We start from the raw sequence: 22,467 nt of genomic DNA on the forward strand, positions 1-22,467 counted from the left end.
CCTCCCTCTTTCTGTATGCTTGTCCCACCCCTCCCTCCCACCCTCTTCCTGTATGCTTGTCCCACCCCTCCCTCCCACCCTCTTCCTGTATGCTTGTCCCACCCCTCCCTCCCACCCTCTTTCTGTATGCTTGTCCCACCCCTCCCTCCCACCCTCTTTCTGTATGCTTGTCCCACCCCTCCCTCCCACCCTCTTTCTGTATGCTTGTCCCACCCCTCCCTCCCACCCTCTTTCTGTATGCTTGTCCCACCCCTCCCTCCCACCCTCTTTCTGTATGCTTGTCCCACCCCTCCCTCCCACCCTCTTTCTGTATGCTTGTCCCATCCCACCCTCCCACCCTCTTTCTGTATGCTTGTCCCATCCCACCCTCCCACCCTCTTTCTGTATGCTTGTCCCATCCCACCCTCCCACCCTCTTTCTGTATGCTTGTCCCATCCCACCCTCCCACCCTCTTTCTGTATGCTTGTCCCATCCCACCCTCCCACCCTCTTTCTGTATGCTTGTCCCATCCCACCCTCCCACCCTCTTTCTGTATGCTTGTCCCATCCCACCCTCCCACCCTCTTTCTGTATGCTTGTCCCATCCCACCCTCCCACCCTCTTTCTGTATGCTTGTCCCATCCCACCCTCCCACCCTCTTTCTGTATGCTTGTCCCATCCCACCCTCCCACCCTCTTTCTGTATGCTTGTCCCACCCCTCCCTCCCACCCTCTTTCTGTATGCTTGTCCCACCCCTCCCTCCCACCCTCTTTCTGTATGCTTGTCCCACCCCTCCCTCCCACCCTCTTTCTGTATGCTTGTCCCACCCCTCCCTCCCACCCTCTTTCTGTATGCTTGTCCCACCCCTCCCTCCCACCCTCTTTCTGTATGCTTGTCCCACCCCTCCCTCCCACCCTCTTTCTGTATGCTTGTCCCACCCCTCCCTCCCACCCTCTTTCTGTATGCTTTTTCTTTTTTTTTTTTTTATCCTCATTTGCCGTCTTGCCGCCCATATCTTTGTTACTTTCCCACCTCTGGGCTGTTATTGTCTCTTGGGCTGATCTAGAGTAATGGGGCGTGAACAGCACATATTTTTGGGTCTGGTCCCCTCTCGAAACTCCTTCTTGACCACCTGACCCAAGATGTGTATCCTCCACCATCTCTATTCCTCGTTATCGATTCCAAATACCAGCGAGACAGGCACGGGCTTAATCATTGGACTTTTAACATAAATATAACTTTAACCAAAATTTAGCAGGAAGGGTATCCAAAAACCTCTATTTCTTTTAGAGGTATCTAACATATCTAACTATGCTATATATCTCATGGCTAATATCCAGTCCAATAAAGTAGGACTGTGTGGTGAGACCCATAATTTACATATCTCCCGACGAGCTAATAACATAGCATAAAAGATAAGTCTTACATTATTACCCAAAACTCTATTTTGCAAATCATGTCTCCCAGAAATAATTAATTCGGGGCTTACCTCAATGGGTTGATTCAATGATTTGGAGAGGGAGTTACTCACGTCAATCCAAAATTGTTTGATATTCGGGCATGATACGAACATATGGAGGTCATCAACATTTGGGGCTTTACATTTTGGACATTCCACCAATCCTCCATTCTTAAATTTAGAAAGCCTGTAGGGGGACCAGTATGCCCTGTGGATAGTAAATAAAACATTTCGCCTTAGATTGGCAGGTTTAACAATTCTATATAGCATGCTCATAGTTACTTGCCATTGGTCTTCTGTAGCAATCCTTGGCAAGCTGTTCTTCCACAGGGTCTCTGGTAGATCAAATATCCCATCCTCCATCTCCAGTATTCGCCAGTACCAGCAAGCAACTTCCTTCTTAAAAACCACTAGTTCCAGTTTTAATTCAAATTCATTTTCCTGTCCAATCTCTGATTCTTCGTGGTTTGCCCAACTTTGAATCTGTAAGTACTTGTATTTTGAGAAAACTGAGCCCCAATTTTGCTGACATGAACTCCATGAAATTAGTTTTCCATCTTGGAATAGATCTCTCCATCTTTGTAGGGCTGGCTCCTTTATCAAGTTTAAAGCTAACGCATCTCTTGTCCAGGTCGGAGCTCCCGGCGATTCCCATATTGGAGCCATGTAACTAAGATAAGGGATCTTAGTGATTTTTCTTATTTTATACCAAATCTCGGCCAAATCTTTCAGAGTCTTGAGTTTCACTTTTTAAAAAAACTTAGGGTCTCCAAACTTATATAAATTACCAAACTCATGATAGCCTGATATTTTCAGCATTGTCTTAAAAAGTTCACCTATCTGTGACTGAACAAGGGAACCCAATAACATCCTGCAATTTTTCAAACAGAAAGCCCATGCATATATTTGTAGATCAGGAGCCGCCAATCCTCCTTTATTTACACTTCTTCGTATTTTCCTCCATGAAATTCGAGAGGTTTTAGATGCCCAAATAAATGAAGTTATCATGCTTTGTATTTTCGCCAACCATTCCTTTTTAAAACATAATGGAATAGCTTCAAACAAAAAGGTAATTTTTGGAATAATCATCATCTTTACTAGATTCGATCTCCCATATATTGACAGAGGTATATTCATCCAGCCCTTCAGCAAATCACCAACCTCTTTTTTTACTCTGTCAAGATTGGTTTTAGCCAAGTCCTCAATCTTCTGTGTGATTCTAACACCTAGGTATCTCATTTCTGCTGTTGTTTTTACTCCTCTTGTGTTAAGATTCCAGGTCATTATCTCGGTCTTTTCTTGATTTAGCTGGTAACCAGAAATCCTACCAAAATCCTTTGTTATTTTTACTAGATTTTCCAAAGAACTAACTAAACTAGTAGAATAAACAATAATATCGTCCGCATATAGACCTAGTTTCCTTGACCAGTCCACCACAGCAAAAGGGGGTATCTCTTCTGATTCCCTAATTTTACAGGCTAAGGGTTCTATATATATATTGAAAAGTAAAGGTGATAAGGGGCATCCTTGCCGGGTGCCCCGCATTACCCTAATGGGAGATGTAAGAGTGCCATTTATAAGTACACGTGAAGTCGGAGCACTGTATAATGAGAAAATGGAGTGGGTAAATTTATCTCCTAGATTGAGATATTGCAGAAGAGTTTTTAAATAAACAAAATTAACGCGATCGAAAGCCTTGGCAGCGTCTAATGCTATCGCTGCCAAGGGATAATCATACTTAGAAGCTAAATCTATCATGCCTATCAAAGAGTAGGTAAGATCTTTTAAATACCTCTTCTTAATAAAACCTCTTTGATCTTCATGTATTAATTTATGGATGATTTTACTAAGCCTGTCAGCCAAAATTTTTGTGTAGAATTTATAGTCGCAATTTAAAAGCGAGATCGGCCTATACGCATCCATATTTTTTGGGGATTTCCCTGGCTTAAGAATTAGAATAATATTTGCCTCATTCCAAGAGCTTGGGATTTTCGCTTCCCCCCGAAATATTTTATTATATAAGTGACAAAGAGTAGGGACCAGCGTAGTATCAAGAGCTTTATAAACCTCTTTCTGTGTGCTTGTCCCACCCCTCCCTCCCACCCTCTTTCTGTGTGCTTGTCCCACCCCTCCCTCCCACCCTCTTTCTGTGTGCTTGTCCCACCCCTCCCTCCCACCCTCTTTCTGTGTGCTTGTCCCACCCCTCCCTCCCACCCTCTTTCTGTGTGCTTGTCCCACCCCTCCCTCCCACCCTCTTTCTGTGTGCTTGTCCCACCCCTCCCTCCCACCCTCTTTCTGTGTGCTTGTCCCACCCCTCACTCCCACCCTCTTTCTGTGTGCTTGTCCCACCCCTCACTCCCACCCTCTTTCTGTATGCTTGTCCCTCCCACCCCCCCTCCCACCCTCTTTCTGTATGCTTGTCCCACCCCTCCCTCCCACCCTCTTTCTGTATGCTTGTCCCACCCCTCCCTCCCACCCTCTTTCTGTATGCTTGTCCCACCCCTCCCTCCCACCCTCTTTCTGTATGCTTGTCCCACCCCTCCCTCCCACCCCTCCCTCCCACCCTCTTCCCACCCCTCCATCCCACCCTCTTCCCACCCCTCCATCCCACCCTCTTTCTGTATGCTTGTCCCACCCCTCCCTCCCTTTTTCTGTATGCTTGTCCCACCCCTCCCTCCCACCCTTTTTCTGTATGCTTGTCCCACCCCTCCCTCCCACCCTTTTTCTGTATGCTTGTCCCACCCCTCCCTCCCACCCTTTTTCTGTATGCTTGTCCCACCCCTCCCTCCCACCCTTTTTCTGTATGCTTGTCCCACCCCTCCCTCCCACCCTTTTTCTGTATGCTTGTCCCACCCCTCCCTCCCACCCTTTTTCTGTATGCTTGTCCCACCCCTCCCTCCCACCCTTTTTCTGTATGCTTGTCCCACCCCTCCCTCCCACCCTTTTTCTGTGTGCTTGTCCCACCCCTCCCTCCCACCCTTTTTCTGTGTGCTTGTCCCACCCCTCCCTCCCACCCTTTTTCTGTGTGCTTGTCCCACCCCTCCCTCCCACCCTCTTTCTGTGTGCTTGTCCCACCCCTCCCTCCCACCCCTCCCTCCCACCCTCTTCCCACCCCTCCCTCCCACCCTCTTTCTGTATGCTTGTCCCACCCCTCCCTCCCACCCTCTTTCTGTATGCTTGTCCCACCCCTCCCTCCCACCCTCTTTCTGTATGCTTGTCCCACCCCTCCCTCCCACCCTCTTTCTGTATGCTTGTCCCACCCCTCCCTCCCACCCTCTTTCTGTATGCTTGTCCCACCCCTCCCTCCCACCCTCTTTCTGTATGCTTGTCCCACCCCTCCCTCCCACCCTCTTTCTGTATGCTTGTCCCACCCCTCCCTCCCACCCTCTTTCTGTATGCTTGTCCCACCCCTCCCGCCCACCCTCTTTCTGTATGCTTGTCCCACCCCTCCCGCCCACCCTCTTTCTGTATGCTTGTCCCACCCCTCCCGCCCACCCTCTTTCTGTATGCTTGTCCCACCCCTCCCTCCCACCCTCTTTCTGTACGCTTGTCCCACCCCTCCTTCCCACCCTCTTTCTGTACGCTTGTCCCACCCTCCCTCCCACCCTCTTTCTGTACGCTTGTCCCACCCTCCCTCCCACCCTCTTTCTGTACGCTTGTCCCACCCTCCCTCCCACCCTCTTTCTGTACGCTTGTCCCACCCTCCCTCCCACCCTCTTTCTGTACGCTTGTCCCACCCTCCCTCCCACCCTCTTTCTGTACGCTTGTCCCACCCTCTTTCTGTACGCTTGTCCCACCCTCCCTCCCACCCTCTTTCTGTACGCTTGTCCCACCCTCCCTCCCACCCTCTTTCTGTACGCTTGTCCCACCCTCCCTCCCACCCTCTTTCTGTACGCTTGTCCCACCCTCCCTCCCACCCTCTTTCTGTACGCTTGTCCCACCCTCCCTCCCACCCTCTTTCTGTACGCTCTCCCTCCCACCCTCTTTCTGTACGCTTGTCCCACCCTCCCTCCCACCCTCTTTCTGTACGCTTGTCCCACCCTCCCTCCCACCCTCTTTCTGTACGCTTGTCCCACCCTCCCTCCCACCCTCTTTCTGTACGCTTGTCCCACCCCTCCCTCCCACCCTCTTTCTGTACGCTTGTCCCACCCCTCCCTCCCACCCTCTTTCTGTATGCTTGTCCCACCCCTCCCTCCCACCCTCTTTCTGTATGCTTGTCCCACCCCTCCCTCCCACCCTCTTTCTGTATGCTTGTCCCACCCCTCCCTCCCACCCTCTTTCTGTATGCTTGTCCCACCCCTCCCTCCCACCCTCTTTCTGTATGCTTGTCCCACCCCTCCCTCCCACCCTCTTTCTGTATGCTTGTCCCACCCTCCCTCCCACCCTCTTTCTGTACGCTTGTCCCACCCTCCCTCCCACCCTCTTTCTGTACGCTTGTCCCACCCTCCCTCCCACCCTCTTTCTGTACGCTTGTCCCACCCTCCCTCCCACTCTTTCTGTACGCTTGTCCCACCCCTCCCTCCCACCCTCTTTCTGTACGCTTGTCCCACCCCTCCTTCCCACCCTCTTTCTGTACGCTTGTCCCACCCTCCCTCCCACCCTCTTTCTGTACGCTTGTCCCACCCTCCCTCCCACCCTCTTTCTGTACGCTTGTCCCACCCTCCCTCCCACCCTCTTTCTGTACGCTTGTCCCACCCTCCCTCCCACCCTCTTTCTGTACGCTCTCCCTCCCACCCTCTTTCTGTACGCTTGTCCCACCCTCCCTCCCACCCTCTTTCTGTACGCTTGTCCCACCCTCCCTCCCACCCTCTTTCTGTACGCTTGTCCCACCCTCCCTCCCACCCTCTTTCTGTACGCTTGTCCCACCCTCCCTCCCACCCTCTTTCTGTACGCTTGTCCCACCCTCCCTCCCACCCTCTTTCTGTACGCTTGTCCCACCCTCCCTCCCACCCTCTTTCTGTACGCTTGTCCCACCCCTCCCTCCCACCCTCTTTCTGTACGCTTGTCCCACCCCTCCCTCCCACCCTCTTTCTGTACGCTTGTCCCGCCCCTCCCTCCCACCCTCTTTCTGTACGCTTGTCCCACCCCTCCCTCCCACCCCTTCTGTACGCTTGTCCCACCCCTCCCTCCCACCCTCTTTCTGTACGCTTGTCCCACCCCTCCCTCCCACCCTCTTTCTGTACGCTTGTCCCACCCCTCCCTCCCACCCTCTTTCTGTACGCTTGTCCCACCCCTCCCTCCCACCCTCTTTCTGTACACTTGTCCCACCCCTCCCACCCTCTTTCTGTACGCCTGTCCCACCCCTCCCACCCACCCTCTTTCTGTATGCTTGCCCAGTCCCTCCCTCCCACCCTCTGTTGTCCGTGTGCTTGACCTGGCTCCTTCAGGCTTCCATTTGTGGTCTGTGTGCTTGCTCCAGCTCCTCCTGCCCACCCACCATTTCCATGTGCCTGCCCCAGCCCCTTCCGCCCACCCTATGCTGTCTGCGTGCATGCCTCAGCCGCTCCGCCCAACCCCCTTTGTCCGTGTGCTTGCCTCAGCCCCTTCTGCCCACACTCCATTGTCTGTTTGTCTGCTCCAACCCTTCTCCCTTTTCATATGTCCTCTTCTCCTCTCTCTCCCTCTCACTATGGTGACTCATCCTTGTGGGATGGAAGAATGAAGAGCATGATAGAATGACATGAGTAGGGGGAGAGGAGAAGAGAGGAGCAATAGGGGAGCTCACAACTAAAAATATTTTTTTTGAAAGTGCTATGACGTGGTTGGTACTAGAAATCAATGGTTTGGCCATGCTGCACAGCTGCCACACTGCTGTACAATAAGGCTACAAATCCTTGCCAATAGCTCTCATACATGAGACCTATTGGCTTTGCCAATACTTATTCATTTTGTAAACTAAAAATGAAGGGTAATTGTGGTGTCTGTAATTTAGTGGTTTCTGTAACTTCTTCATGGCATGCGAGGTGGTTTTGAAGTATTTATAGCAGATTATGGGAAGGATAACCGAAGACTAAACAGGATGGATCAGGTGAGCAGAAAGGTCAGGCAGTGTGTTAGCACTTCTGCTCATTGTGGTTCTCCTTCATTGTTCTCTGGTGGCATACACCAGTCAGGAGAGATGAGTTTTCACACATCTACAGAACCTTTCATGGTTGTCCTAGTCTGGCATTGCCATTGAGAATGTGTTCCATCGAACATTCTCCTGGATTACATCTCTTTTCCATGTGCTAAGGTCTTCCATCTTTCTTGAAGGAGTGCTAGGTGTTTCACTTCTCCCATGTGAACCTTGGCAGTGTTATTGTGTTTTCCTCATTCTTTACTGTCCATGTGGTTTCATGCAAAACCTCTGTGTTTGATCCATGAAAGTATCTGTTTTGAAGATCATAGCTAGGCTGTGGGGTTTTAGGTTGAAACCTATAATAACTGATAAAACCCCACTGAAAGAAAAATAGCCCTCACCGGTGAAAACATATAAACACTGAAAAAACACCTGGACAACCACAAACTAAATGCCATTCAAAGAAAGGAAAAAGAGTGAAAGTTATTTTTTCTTCCTGACGGGGTCAATACAATGTAACTTTGTTATGCAAGTAGCAGTAAGAAAGACTGGCTAACATTATTCTGCTTGAGTTTTGTTCTTTAGGGATGCCACTAAAATATTGTTTCTTCTTCCTTTTACTTTTTCAGTTTTGTGGCCTTTAGTCTAAAGATGCAGGGTTTAGTTTCATGTTTTAGGTCTAGTTTAATTATTTTATAAGCTATAGAGAATCAGGAAATATCAAACTCATATTTGATATTTTGGCTGCATTTGATTCTTTCACCTATGGGTAAAATGGCTGCTTTCATAAAAATCGTTCCTAATATGTGTCATCACATTTACCCACAGAGACTGGGTAAAAACCCTTAATACATCAGACCATAGTTTCTAGTGGGTTAGTATTGATAGTAGGTGAATTGCCAACACCTCAGGCTTTAAACATTCAATGCAAGGTATAGTGACAAGTATATACACCACCAAGCATCTGGGATAGTGGTGAAAAAATGACACCAGACTTTTGGAAAACATGGAACGCAGTGTCACTTGTAATGCTCTGCAAAAAAGGTTCTTTCCAAGTTCAACAAAGATTGGAGCGATATTGTTTGTATTTCCAGTGATTCAGCTACGTATATAAAAAAAGTTGTGTGATGACCTCTCAAAATTGATACCCGAGCTGAAGGGATTCCCTGTAGTAGATCCTTGCCACTTGTTAGATGGTATGCTGAAAGCATCTTTACAATCTTAAGAGTTAATGAGGGATGCTATTGACTTTTTAGTCCATTCTGGTTTCTAATGCACAGGAACTAAATCGCAAATATTTATCATTTCGTGCTTTATGTGGCATCAAAGAAAGAGTCATACCAACTGTGTCCCTTAGCTGCTGGTTCTCAGCCTAATGGGCTAAGAATGCTGAGAAGGCCTTTTCAAGGAAGTTTACATGGGAAGGAAAGAAAAAGCTCACATGACCCAAAGACTCACTGAAGAAGTATTGTATGGTTTACTACAATAAGATTAATTTGCAAAAATCTATTTGGACCTTATATACACTATAAGTACACTGTCTATATACCATGTTGTTTCAGAGCAGAAAGCGAGCAATAATAAAAGCAAAACGTTCCATAAACACCGAAAAAACACTTTATCTGTTTTGAGTGGTGCGAAAATGTGTAACCACTGATAATAACTGTTTTTTAAGATATTGAAAACTCTGAAAAAACCCCACCAGAATTTACCAAAAATAGAAACTGAAAACAGGAAAGCCTAATCATAGCATATGCTGGATCCAGTTGGTTCTCATCGGCATCTTAAATTGTCATGTTACAATCCATCTCCAGCTTCAGCCCATGTTATCTCATGATGCTCTTTCCAATGTGGCGGCTCATGGTGTGAGAATAGAGAGGCCTTACAGAAGTGATCTGTGGTGTCTAAGGTGTATGTGGTCTGTCAGGTGTTGGTTCTCTCTCTGTAGCTGGATCAGAGCCTTCTTCAGTCTGCATCTGGTAGTAGTTGGGTCTCCACTGACTGTGGCTTTTCTTTCTTTCCATCCACAGGAAGTCCTGATGAAGCAGATCCACAAGGTAACAGGAACCTGCATGAAACATGTTAATTGCCTATACTCTGAGTGTCGTTAGTTCCCTGGTTCTAACGACCACAAATCCTGTTTGAAGTTTCAGTCGTCTTACTTTGCATGTTCTGCCCATACACTGTGACCCAAAGGCTTGTGTAATGTTATTTTTATGTGGTGTTCTTTTCAGGATGCCATTGCCTTAAATATAAACTTGTGGAAGTGATTGTTTAAGTGTAATTTTATTCTTAAACCGTGGTGTAAAAAAAAATCAAAATACCGGTTTTATTCTTTTATCCAGTTTGTACAGCCTCCCTCTTCCCTCTGTGAGCCCCTTCATTTAATTAGGAAGTTGATTGCCTAGTTTGACATTCCTTTCTTATATTTTGGCGATACCATAATAATGCCATGTGAGAAACGTGTCATCACCAGTCAGCAAGTAAAATAGAAATGAATCATAAGTAAAAAATGCTATACGTTTACATTGGTTGTTCCTGGGGGCCACACAGATTGAATGAATGAAGAAGGCAGTTGTACAATCCCCCAAGGGTGGCAAAGACTTGGGTCATTATGCTCATAAAAATATATGCCCTGACTATCCTGATGTAAGCAGGTCTCAGAGGAACAGGACTGATGTTTCATTGACCTGTGTTATAAACATTGTTGCAGCTATTCCCTGGAGTCTGTTTACTATATGTCTGACTAGGGTTCTGCTGGAGGATTCAGGTGTAGGGAGTTCATAGCAATGAACCTTGAGGGGGACAATAAACCTTTGGTCATGTGACGATCCATGTGTATCTAAACTGCAGCCTGTGTCCAGGTGCATACTCCTCATTGCCTCTGGCAATCTCAGGTAACCTTTGGGTCATACTGAAGTGCGGTCACAGAAACTGGCCAGTGTTAGTCTTGCTCACAATCACTTGTGCAAGGGCCCAGTGCCTGAAGGACCCGCCAGCTGGTCAGGACGGACACAAAGAGGTCCAGATTTGAAACCTCAGAGTTGCTGATGAAGGGGGTATCCTGGTCACATTGTGTCTTAGTGATGAGATAACAGGCACTGGTGCCAGCTGGATTGATGCACTTTAGATGGCCTGTGCAGTATCTTTGTATGGTGATAGCACAGACTGAAGCCAGCCATGCTTGAAGTACATTAGAAGGTCTGGTACTAACAGGAGAAGCAGAGAACAAAGCTAGTCAGAGCTCTTCAAAACACATCGATACACCCTGCAACACTCACCCCTTCTGCAGCAGAGAGCCACATGCAGCTCTTTCAGTATCACTACCATGGACTGCAGGACACATCTACAGACGGTAGTACAGCTGGTCCAATGCAGTGCACTCCGGAGCTGCTTCACACTCTGCAGCACGACAGCCCTTCCTGAGCACCTCTGTCATAACACCCTGTAGCTAGCACAGCTTTATTAAATAATCTCCTTCCTAACATGCATCATTCACAGCTACTGCAAAAGATAGCACAGCTATTCTGCTTTCTTCGGTAGGAAAGCTCATCCATCCAGGGCACCCCAATGCTTTCTTGGTTATCGTACGGCTAATGCATTAACAGTGAGTACTAAAGCAAGTTAGGCTTTAGATGCATTGGGAGAGCTGGGTGAGATGTGGCTGCTGGAGCATCAGTGAATGCTTCAGGTTAAGATTCAAGTGCAGTAGTACAGCAGTTCCGCAGATCATTCCCAAAGCAACAGCAAGTGCTGTGGGTCATGATTAGAGGTGTGTCTCCTCCAATGGTGGGTAGTAGTGAAAAGTGCTCTGCTGGTAACATTGCAAACCAGCCGCATGCTTCTGGTGTGAGCGATGAGACCAGAGGGGCTGGTCTGTACAATAGGAATGAGTTGCTCATAGAGATTGTGGGTGAAGAGGTCAGAGGACCCAGACGGTAGAGCAGATTGGTCTTATTCATAGTGCATGCAGGTGATGAGACCAGACTCCCCAGTATGTAGAGCATGATTGATTTGCTCATGGCGGGTAATGAGACCAGAGGGCCCAGTCTGTAGAGCAGGATTGACTCACTCGTGGTGGGTGATGAGACCAGAGGGCCCAGTCTGTAACGCAGGATCGACTCACTAGTGGTGGTTTGAGACCAGAGGGCCCAGTCTGTAACGCAGGATCGACTCACTAGTGGTGGTTTGAGACCAGAGGGCCCAGTCTGTAGAGCAGGATCGACTCACTCGTGGTGGGTGATGAGACCAGAGGGCCCAGTCTGTAACGCAGGATCGACTCACTAGTGGTGGTTTGAGACCAGAGGGCCCAGTCTGTAACGCAGGATCGACTCACTAGTGGTGGTTTGAGACCAGAGGGCCCAGTCTGTAGCGCAGGGTCGACTCCTAGTGGTTTTGTGTGATGAGACAAGAGCGTCGGATACGGCGGGCAGGATCAGCTCAGTCCTAGATTGTGTGGGTGTTAAGACCAATAGATCCAGTCTCGTGGCAGGATGATGTTACTCATGTGGGACCAGTCTGTACGAGAGTATGGAGTCATTCAGACTGTAGGTGGGTGATGAGACGAGTGGACCCAGTCTGTAGTGCAGGATTGGCTTGTTTGCTGGAGGTGAGAGAGATGGAACCAGTGGGCTCAGACTGTAGGGCAAGATCAAGTTGCTCATTAGTGTGAATGATGAGAACAGTGGACCGAGTCTGTGCAGCATAATCGAGTCTCACAGTGGATGTAAATGATAAGACCAGAGCGGCCATTCTGTACAATAGGGTCTAGCCGTTCTTACCAGATGGGGGTAATGAGACTAGCGGATTCTGTATGTTGATTGAGTCGCTCATATTGGTTTTGTGTGACAAGACCAGTGCACCCAGTCTATAGGGCAGGATCAGCTGGTCTGTGGGGGTGTGGGTAATGTAACAAGTGCACCCAGTCTGTAGGGTAGGATTAGCTGGTTTGTGGTGGGTGTGGGTGATGTAACCAGTGCACCCAGGCTATAGGGTAGGATTAGCTGGTTTGTGGTGGATGTGGGTGATGTAACCAGTGCACCCAGGCTATAGGTCAGGATTAGCTAGTTTGTGGTGGGTGTGGGTGATGTAACCAGTGCACCCAGTCTATAGGGTAGGATTAGCTGGTTTGTGGTGGGTGTGGGTGATGTAACCAGTGCACCCAGTCTATAGGGCAGGATCAGCTGGTCTGTGTGGTGTGGGTAATGTAACCAGTGGACCCTGTCTGTCGGGCAGGATCGGCTTGTTTGTGGTGAGCTTAGGTAATGTAACCCTTGCACCCAGTCTGTAGGGCAGGTTCAGCTCACTCATAGAGTGTGTAGGTGTTTAGGCCAAAGGACACAGTCTCATCACAGGATGGTGTTACTCATGGTTAGGGTTGATAATCCTATCGTATAGACTGATACCATTGGTCATTCATAGTGTAGGCGGGTGTTAAGACCAGTTGGCCCAGGTTGTAGGGCTGAGTTGAGTTGTAGAATCCTACTAAAAGAAATACAAACTCTGTCAGCACATATGATGAAAGAAAAAATTTATTTACGTGTAACACAGGGACAGACCGCTAGAGGCAGAGTGTCCAACAAGGGGAAGTCTCACACAACCTCTTATTCTTTCAAACCTCAGAGAAAGGGCGGTATGATTTAGGCAATACATGTCCAGTAAAAGTACAAGATTAAGAAACTTTCTCAGAAATAAAGCACAGCAGTGTCTCCTGATCATCAGTAGCTTTGGCAGGTTACGCAACCACAGAACACCAGGCCAATCAGAAGAGTCCAACACAGTGTGATGCCAGCATGGTGTGAGGTGGTGGGGCTGTAGCTAGCCACATGTTCTTTGCCTGAGATAATTGGAACTTCAAAACTAATGCAATGTACCTGTAATGGTAAATGTGATCAAAAATTATTTGTAACCTCAGTCCAATCAGGGACACATATGCTTAACCACTTCTAAATATGGCATGGTCAAGGGCCTGTTGCTAAGCTAGCATTGTGTACTGCTTGAATGTGGTTCTCAAGCAAGCCTTGCATTGCAAAGGCAGCTTACTTTCAGAAACTGCAGATAGTTTTATCTAAGTCTTTTCAATGCAAGCTCTACAGGCGTGGTAGTCATTTAGTATCATAAAGCAGGCGGCCCTGCTAACTTGGAGAATAATTATAAAAACGGCTTCCACAGAGTTATCGTATTTAATGCTTAGGATGAGACCAGAGGACCCAGTCTGTGTGTTAGAAACAAGTTACTCACAGTGGTTTTGTGTGAATAAACCAGAGGACCCAGTCTGTATGACAGGATCAAGTATGGGTGATGTGACCAGTTGACCCAGTTGGTACCACACAATCAAGTCGCTCAGGTTGTGGGTGATGGGACCAGAGAACTGCACGATATGTTCAAGTCGTTCACGGTTGTGAGTGATAACACCAGTGAACCTAATCTGTGATAAGATCCAGTCTGTAGGCCAGGGTGGCCGCTTCATCAATAACTATTCTGTCTCCTCTCAGACCAGTCAGTGCATGTGGCTGATGCAGGCGCTGGGATTCCTACTCTCTGCTCTTCAGGTTGAAGAGATCCTGAAAAACCTGCACTCTCTAATCACACCGTACATCCAGCAACTGGAGAAGCTGGCTGATGAAACGGTGAGTTTCCCAAACTTGCCTTTGTGTGTGGGATTTGCGTCTTTTAATAGGACCAATAACCCGCCCCTTTTGTCATTGTGACTGAGTTTGGTGTCTTTTACAGTGACCATTAGCATGTAATTGGGATAGCAATGCGATGTTAAGGTGCACACCTGTTTGCGAGGGTTAATCCTTTGGCTTCAGAGAGGGTGGTCATATTTTATTGGGTATGCCTGGGGTAGTTAGTTGAAATTTCACCACAGTGGGCATTTTCTTGATCAACATAAGAAGCTATTAGTTTTCAGATATCAAATGGTAACTAAATGTTTCTTCCAACCAGCGTGTGTTGCTATTCCTTTGAGATGAGTTCTTGACCTGCTCTGCTTTGTATTAACAGCCAAACCCCTCGAACAAGCTGGCCATCATCCACATATTGGGGCTGCTCTCCAACCTCTTCACCACCCTGGACATCAGTCACCATGACGACGACCACAAAGGCAGTGAGGCCAAGAAGTTGCCCATTGTGCAAGGACCTAACCCGGTGAGTAGCATGGGTAGTGATGTCTGCTCAGCCGCACTACCGGTACAGGGAAAAAAGTGGAGGATTCTCTTTTTGTCCCATTATTGACTAAGCCCTCACAATATTTTTCAACAAATATCATTTTGTGTGGTAAATGTAGATACGAATAGCTGCCTATTTGTCTAGTCTCCTACTACAGTGGCTTGTGTTAAAGACTGTCTGTGAATAGGATGGGAGCACAGATTCTTCTGCCCCTGAGAACTGTTACTAGAACTTCCCTTCCTCCTGATATTCGATTTGTCAGACTTCAACACGTAGATTGCCATCTTTTATATTTATCTTGTTTATTTATGCGGTGCTCTATAGTCTCCTGATAACCCCTAGAACCATGTGTTATTGGGAGATGTCCTGGCATAATCTGGAGGATCTTAGACAGCTTTGTAACCTCATCACACTACGTTATTTATTAGAAGGCAATGTAGAGAAGCTCACCGTATCCCTTCTTCTCTGCATCAACTCTTTCAGATTTCTTAGTGTCAACAGGACCTCATTATGCACTACAGCTTTATGCCTTTTTATTTTGAGCATTCATTTTTCCTGCTTTTTGTATTAGTTGACTGATATATTTTTGATCCTATTTTTCGTTACGGTTTACTTTTCAACACCTTGAGATATGTTTATGCAATCATTTCACTTTAGGATTACCATCCTACACCTCCAAGTCAAGACTTTGATATTTCCAGTATATACAGGCATAAGATTATGTCTAATGCGACGTACAATCCCATGAATTGTGTTCCCTTTTGAGGTTGACAAGATTTTCAAGACTGGGTTGGCAGAACTGATGAGTTTTCATTTGTTCTTTCTGAAGAAGCAGCTTGACCAATGGCTACTGACCCTTGCTGACTCCTTTCTCAAGAACCATAATCCTCCACTTTCCTTGTTTCTCTTATCACACAACCACACTTTCAGTGAAAAGTACCCCATTCGTGAAGAAACAGCCTGTTGGTACCAAGAGTAGAGTCCAGTCACAGTCTTGCACTGGCAAGCCTGTTCCTGCCTGCTGCAGCCCCTAAAATAAAACAAATTATCTTTATTCCAAGCCCTGCTTGGTTTCCATAGGTGAATACACATGTAATGCAGAGTACTCCATGAGACCCACTGCCTATTGCTGCCACCCCAACATTTTAGAGAGTGTTCCCTTTGTCCAGGCCTACTCTGACAAAGGACAAAATAGCTTTCTGTGTTGTAGTGTAATTGAGTGTACTGAACCAAGACATGAAAGAGACTTTAACCTCCACTTGAGTTGGCCATTGTCGCCCAGCTCTAATGTCAGCTTCCATTTTTCACTTGCCATTGCCACACTCCATTGTGTAGCAATTAGACAAGACAGGGGAGCATTTAGAGTCCCTTCTGGAGAATAAACGTGAAGCCTGTGCAGTTTCAAAAAATAAAACTGGACTTCCAACCATCTGCTAGAAATCCCCTGACTGTGAAGGATGCGGTGAATGTGGCTGATGGCATTACTATAAAGGCATGCGCTGCTTGGGACTGTGGGCTTCAGACTGACGGTTTAGTCATAGGTTTTTACCATGCCTCTCTCTGTTCACGTTTGTAGGGGATCAAGTGGTTTTACTTAGACTTCAAGTCCTCTTTAATCTGACTTAAAACGCCTTTCTGGAATGCCGTTAGCTATGGCAGTCTCATCAAATGTGTATTGCATCACTACTAGCCCTGTCCTCTACAGCATTTATCAACGGATACATTGACATAGTACACAATGCCTACTTCTCACTAGATCTTCAATAGTTTGGCTACCCTTTGTTTTCTTCCACCTTACCCAGAGCCTTTAACCACCGTAATTGATAGGTTTTTACAGTTGCCTCACCAACCAGGTCACCCATTTATAGAGCTGAAAAGGAGTCACTTCTATCCCTGCTGGATTTTCTGAAAGACTCTAAACTGGGGAAGTTCATTGGTGCAGTGTTTTAACCGGCTAGTTAGTTCTTGGCATCTAATTTGCAAATGTTTAAGTCCCTTGTTTTGTTAATACACCTGGGATATGGTGAGACCTCAAGCAGCACTCCCTCCAGCTTTTAAAGGCCAGTCCTTGAAGACGTGGTTGAAACTCGTTGCTGAAATATGATTGGATCAAGAGTGAGGAAAACGTGATAAACATCTTGTCGCAGGGATCCTGCTCTCACACAGAACTGTGCATAGAGACTTGGAACTTCCGTGAATTAGGGTGTGCCAAAACTCATCTTAGTACCCAAAATCCCCTACCAGACTAGCAGTCAGTGTCTCATTGGTTCTTACAAACTCCCAATGTTTAGACAACCCAGAACATGGACTTAGAACACCTCAGGTAACTTGGAACACATGAACACTCTTTCGTTATACCAACATATCAATCCAGAACTAGGAGTAAATGAAGACACGTGCAAGTTTGAAATGTTTATTTCTAATGCAGTGTTCTCAAGCGCAGTATCTTAGCTAATACAAGCAAACATATTATAAGAAACCCAGTAATCAGCATAGTTTTTAGTCCATAAAATACAAAGGGAGAAAGCATGTTAAAATGCTAAAGGGAAGAAGGCTAAATGGCACCTACGTCTTACCCTCCCTTGCTAGTATATTATATTATATCTAAAGAAGGTCTCTTTGGGTTTTAGAAGGGCGGCCCCATACCTCTGATCCTAGTGGAAAGGGATCACATCATCTTCCACCAGCTCTCTGCATGCGAATATCCATCAAGTGTGTTGGCATGCTCTATGCAGTGCAATATTAAACGCGCCTAAAGCCAGAGTTGGCTGCAGCTGCATATATGTTATGTCTAGGTCGGGCGAAGATCAGACCTCACAACAACCACTGTGTTGAAATAACCTTGAAGGCCTCGGCACTCACTGTACAGACATAGTTTACCAAGCAAAGCTGATACAATAGCAAAACATATTATTCTCGTGTGATGCTAAATATTCTACTAGGCTCAAAGTTCTAATAACAATATGTGCCGTGTGCAGAAGCAGCAGAAAGGTAAAATGGCGTTTAAACTCCTAATAAGCTCATGCTAACTTAACACAGTTCGAAGGCAAAGCATATCTATATGACACCATCCCTTGATCTGAGCACGGATAAGATAAGATGAGATAAGGGGCACATTTTTGGAATGCAGAGTTCAAGATCGACAGTCAGCTCAAATGTGCGCAAGTTAAAAAATAAAAAAAAATTCACCCAACAACAAAATCTCATAATCAAGAAAGTTTAGTCATTGGCTTTAGCAAAGTCAATAGGCCTGGGGCAGAACATTTTTTCACATGTTAGAAAAAAATAATAAAAAATGTTCAATGTCCAATAAATGGTGATGACATACTTCATCCTAACATGGAATATGCTAAATAAGCAGCAACAGCTTCCAATAGGAAGTCACTGTTCTCATCCGAAAATAGTTCAGCCATCCAATTAAATAGGGGGAAAGAACATACATGCTCTTCAATTACCGGAGCATCTAGCACCATCAGAGGGCAACTCGGTGGGTTCTCAATGAAGCTGTGTGCCAAGAAATCTTGTGCTACTGCAAATACATTCCAACGACCCAGTATTCCATGCATCGCTGCAAAAGCCATAATCCCTCCGTCAGAACAAAGCAATTCATGAGCAACTAAGGGGCTCATGAGCTGGTTATAATCCACATCAGGAGGCACCGTATTGCAGACACACAAATCCAGGGCCCAGTCGAAATCGCAACTCAGGCAATGAAAGACAGGCTGGACACATGTAAAAATAGGAAAATCGAAACTATAATCCATAAGCTGCACTTAAGGTGGCAAGTGGCCGCGCTCCATAGTGCTCAAGCATTCTGTTGCGAAACCGTGCCAGTCGCAACAGCTCGTCTTGAAACACAGGACGTGCATCCATTTTGAATGAAACAAAACAGCAAAAGAACGCCTGCAGCCAGTGCCAGTAGAATGGGAAATCCACCAAATAGGCTGGAAAAAATCGAATGAAAGAAAGCAGGAAAGACCCCAAATATACTTTGAAATGAAGTCACAAGGCCGCTGCTAACCACTTTAAAAAAGTTTGCCAGCCCAGTTGTGGAGGATGCATTAAAGATTGTGTGAATTATTTCACCAAAATGCAAGGGCAAGTGAGTATTTAATAAAGCATGCACCTCTGTGCAGGTGTTAGCCACGTGAAAGACGAATGTCTCACATGCAGATGTGAGGGCAACTTCTTTTTGGGACAATAGAGCTCTTATGCGACTCATTTTATTGAACTCTGCTTTCAAGGTCGGAATCTTGGGCCAGATGGAAACATCCAGTTTCCCATGCGTGGGTGGATACATTACATTCTTACAACAAACCACACGCTCACTGACGGTAACGACATAAGCAATTCCTTTTATTTACCCACAGCAATCCTCATTGTTTAATAGTAAATAACTCCCATTTGCCAGTAATGTGAATGTGGGAACGATAGCAGGCACGGGGGTACCTTTCAAAACACAGGCTAAATTTGGCTCGTTCTAGTTCAAGAATTTGTATAGCGCACTACTCACCCAGAGGGTCTCAAGGCGCTTGTGGAGGGGTGCATTATTTATCGAAAAGCCAGGTTTTAAGTTCCTTCCTGAAGGAAATGTGGTTCTGGGTAAGGCGGAGGTGAGTGGGGAGAGAATTCCAGGTCTTGGCCGCCAAGTAGGAGAAGGATCTTCCTCCCATTGTGGATCTGTGGATGCGCTGAACTGCGGCGAGGGCTTGATTGGAGGATCTTAGTTGGCGTGTCGGTGTGTAGAAGGACAGTCGTGTGTTGAGGCATTCGGATCCTAGTTTGTAAAGGGCCTTGTGTGCGTGGGTGAGGAGACGGAACGTTATTCTCTTGTTGACGGGAAGCCAGTGGAGGTCTTTCAGGTGACCGGTAATGTGAGCTTGGCGCGGGATGTCCAATATGAGTCTGGCTGATGCGTTTTGGATGCGTTGGAGTTTTTTCTGTAATTTGGATGTGGTTCCGGCATAGAGGGTGTTTCCATAGTCCAGTCGGCTAGTGACCAGAGCGTGGGTGACAGTCTTTCTTGTTTCGGTGGGGATCCAACGAAAGATTTTTTTGAGCATACGAAGTACGTTAAAGCAAGAGGATGAGACGGCGTTGACTTGTCTGGTCATCGAGAGGGAGGAGTCTAGGATGAAGCCTAGGTTACGTGCATGGTTTGTGGGTATAGGTGCCGATCCCAGGGCCGATGGCCACCATGAGTCGTCCCAGGCAGAGGGGGATGATCCTAGGATGAGGACTTCTGTTTTGTCTGAGTTAAGTTTTAGGCGGCTGTTTTTCATCCATTCGGCTACTTCTTTCATGCCTTCATGAAGATTGGTTTTGGCGGTGTTAGGGTCTTTGGTAAGGGAAAGGATCAGCTGGGTGTCAGCGTAAGAGATGATGTTGAGGTTGTGTTGTCGCGCGATGGATGCGAGGGGGCTCATGTATACGAGGGGGCTCATGTATACGTTGAAGAGGGTGGGGCTGAGTGATGATCCCTGTGGTACTCCGCAGATGACTTCGGTGGCCTCTGATTTGAATGAGGGGAGTCGGACTCTCTGGGTTCTTCCGGCGAGGAACGAGATGATCCAGTCCAAGGCTTTTCCTTGTATGCCGATGTTGCTGAGGCGTTGTATGAGGGTGCTATGACAGACTGTGTCGAAGGCGGCGGAGAGGTCGAGTAGGATGAGGGCAGCTGTTTCTCCGTTGTCCAGTAGTGTTCGGATGTCGTCTGTCGTTGCAATAGGGCGGTTTCGGTGCTGTGTTTGGCCCGAAAGCCGGACTGTGAGGAGTCGAGGGAGTTGTTGGATTCAAGGAAGGCGGCGAGCTGTCTATTGACGGCTTTCTCAATGACTTTGGCAGGGAATGGGAGGAGGGAGATGGGGCGGTAGTTCTTAAGTTCAGAGGGGTCCGCTGTGGGTTTCTTCAAGAGGGCGTTGAGTTCGGCGTGTTTCCAGCTTTTCTGGGAAGGTAGCGGAGTTGAAGGAGCAGTTGATGACATCACGGAGGTGGGGTGCGATGATGGAGTCTGCTTTGTTGAAGATGTGGTGGGGACAGGGGTCGGTTGGTGAGCCTGAATAGATGGAATTCATTAGGCGGATGGTGTCTTCAGTAGTGATTGGGTTCCAGGTGTTAAGGATGTTAGAGGGCGGTTTAGGTTCGGAGGTGGGTGGAGTGGATCTTTGGAAAAGATCTCAAAGCTGTTATGTATGTCGGCGATTTTGTTGTAGAAAAAAAGAGGATAACGAGTCGCAGAGTTCTTGGGAGGGAGTAATGTCATTTGAGGCTGTGGTGGGGTTGGTAAATTCTTTGACGATGTTGAATAGTTCCTTGCTGTTTTGGGCGTTGTTGTCGAGTCGATCCTTGAATGCTGACTTCTTGGTAGATCGGATCAGTTGGTGGTGTTTGCAGGTGGTCAGGTTGTCAGTGGTTGGGTTTTTTCTCCATGTTTTCTCGAGAGTACGGCATAGTTTCTTGGATTTCTTAAGGTCCTCGTTGAACCAGGGGGCTTTTTGCTGCCCTGTTTGGTTTTGTGGTTTTTCAAGGGAGCTCGTTCGTCAGCACTGTGAGTGATCCATTGTTTGAGTTTGGTGGCCGCTTGGTTTGGGTCCGATGAGAGGGCGGGAGGGTTTTCTTTGAGCGATGTGAGGAGTTGGTCGGTGGTGATTTTGTTCCAGTTTCTTCGTGGAATAGGTTGTGGGGGGTTGTGGGTCGAGGTAGTTTTGTAGCTGAAGTGAACACAGCTGTGGTCCGTCCAATGGAGAGCTGTGGTGTTATCGAAGGAGATGTGCTTGCTGTAGGTGAAGATTGGGTCAAGCGTATGTCCGGCTATGTGGGTGGGGGTGTCAACAAGTTGTTTGAGACCAAGGTTGGCCAGGTTGTAATGAAGGATGGTGGTGTTGCTGTTGTTTTTCTTTTCCAGGTGGAAGTTGAGGTCTCCCAGTAGAATGTAGTTCTCTGAGGCGAGGGCATGTGGGCTGATGAAGTCAGTGATGTCTTCGCTGAATTGTTTCCGGGTTCCTGGTGGTCTGTTCTGATTACAGGAGCCGTGTAATTGGATATGTCTACACATTAATGAGTGATCCGGTGTTTCAGTGCATTCTTCACCATTTAAATAAACTTCCTTGCCCTCCCTAAGGCATCTATATGTAAAAGGAAGCGACCAGGCTTCATGGAGATAAGTACTACCAAGAGGCAAGTATCTACCAATGGCAAAGTATTTCATACAGTTTTTAAACTCAAACAGAGGAAACGGGAGAGTTATCAATCCGTGGATAAGCCAAGTTGCAGCAGTGGCCTGTGCCAGAGAAAACGGTAAAGACTCTAACCGCTCAATGTGTAACATGGAAAAAGAGGCATCTTTCATCGAAAGTAAACGCTGCTTGTCAGTCAAATTAAACGGGCAAACAGGGAAGAGGTATTCATGTAATGCCATGGCACTTTTTCTGCCTTAAGCGTCTGCAGGGTCCATGCAAACTGCATAATAGAATGCAATTGATTCTGACCATGGTACAATACAGACACTTAATCTTGCACAATATCAACAACAGATTACACAATGTTGTCCAATGTGTAAATGCGGGAAGAAAGCGTGTTAATGCTATTATCCAGAACTGCTTGCACTTTTTCTAAATTAGCTTGATCTATAGCCCTCCAGAATTCGTTATAAACAGCATATATCCATCCTTTAGATCTACCTTTAGCCGGGCCTTTTATGAAATCATTCAGATCAACATCGTCAGTCAGTTTAGATAAATGCTGTTTAACTGACGCCAAGGTAGAATGTTTGAGCCAATTCTGACATAATTTGCCTACAGAAT

The 22,467-nt window shown here is 46.8% G+C and overlaps 1 protein-coding gene across 1 annotated transcript in view; it reads left to right on the top strand.

Moving 5' to 3' along the window:
• IPO13 (importin 13) overlaps positions 1-22,467 on the top strand; it is a 651,059-nt gene that overhangs the window by 478,012 nt on the left and 150,580 nt on the right. Inside the window, exons 9-11 of the mRNA XM_078661811.1 lie at positions 9,526-9,552; positions 13,990-14,124; positions 14,501-14,644. Coding sequence (XP_078517937.1) covers positions 9,526-9,552; positions 13,990-14,124; positions 14,501-14,644 — 306 coding nt within the window. The remainder of the gene's footprint in view (positions 1-9,525; positions 9,553-13,989; positions 14,125-14,500; positions 14,645-22,467) is intronic.

This window comes from Lissotriton helveticus, chromosome 1_1, assembly GCF_964261635.1.
Source record: "Lissotriton helveticus chromosome 1_1, aLisHel1.1, whole genome shotgun sequence".
NCBI classification, from domain to species: Eukaryota; Metazoa; Chordata; class Amphibia; order Caudata; family Salamandridae; genus Lissotriton; species Lissotriton helveticus.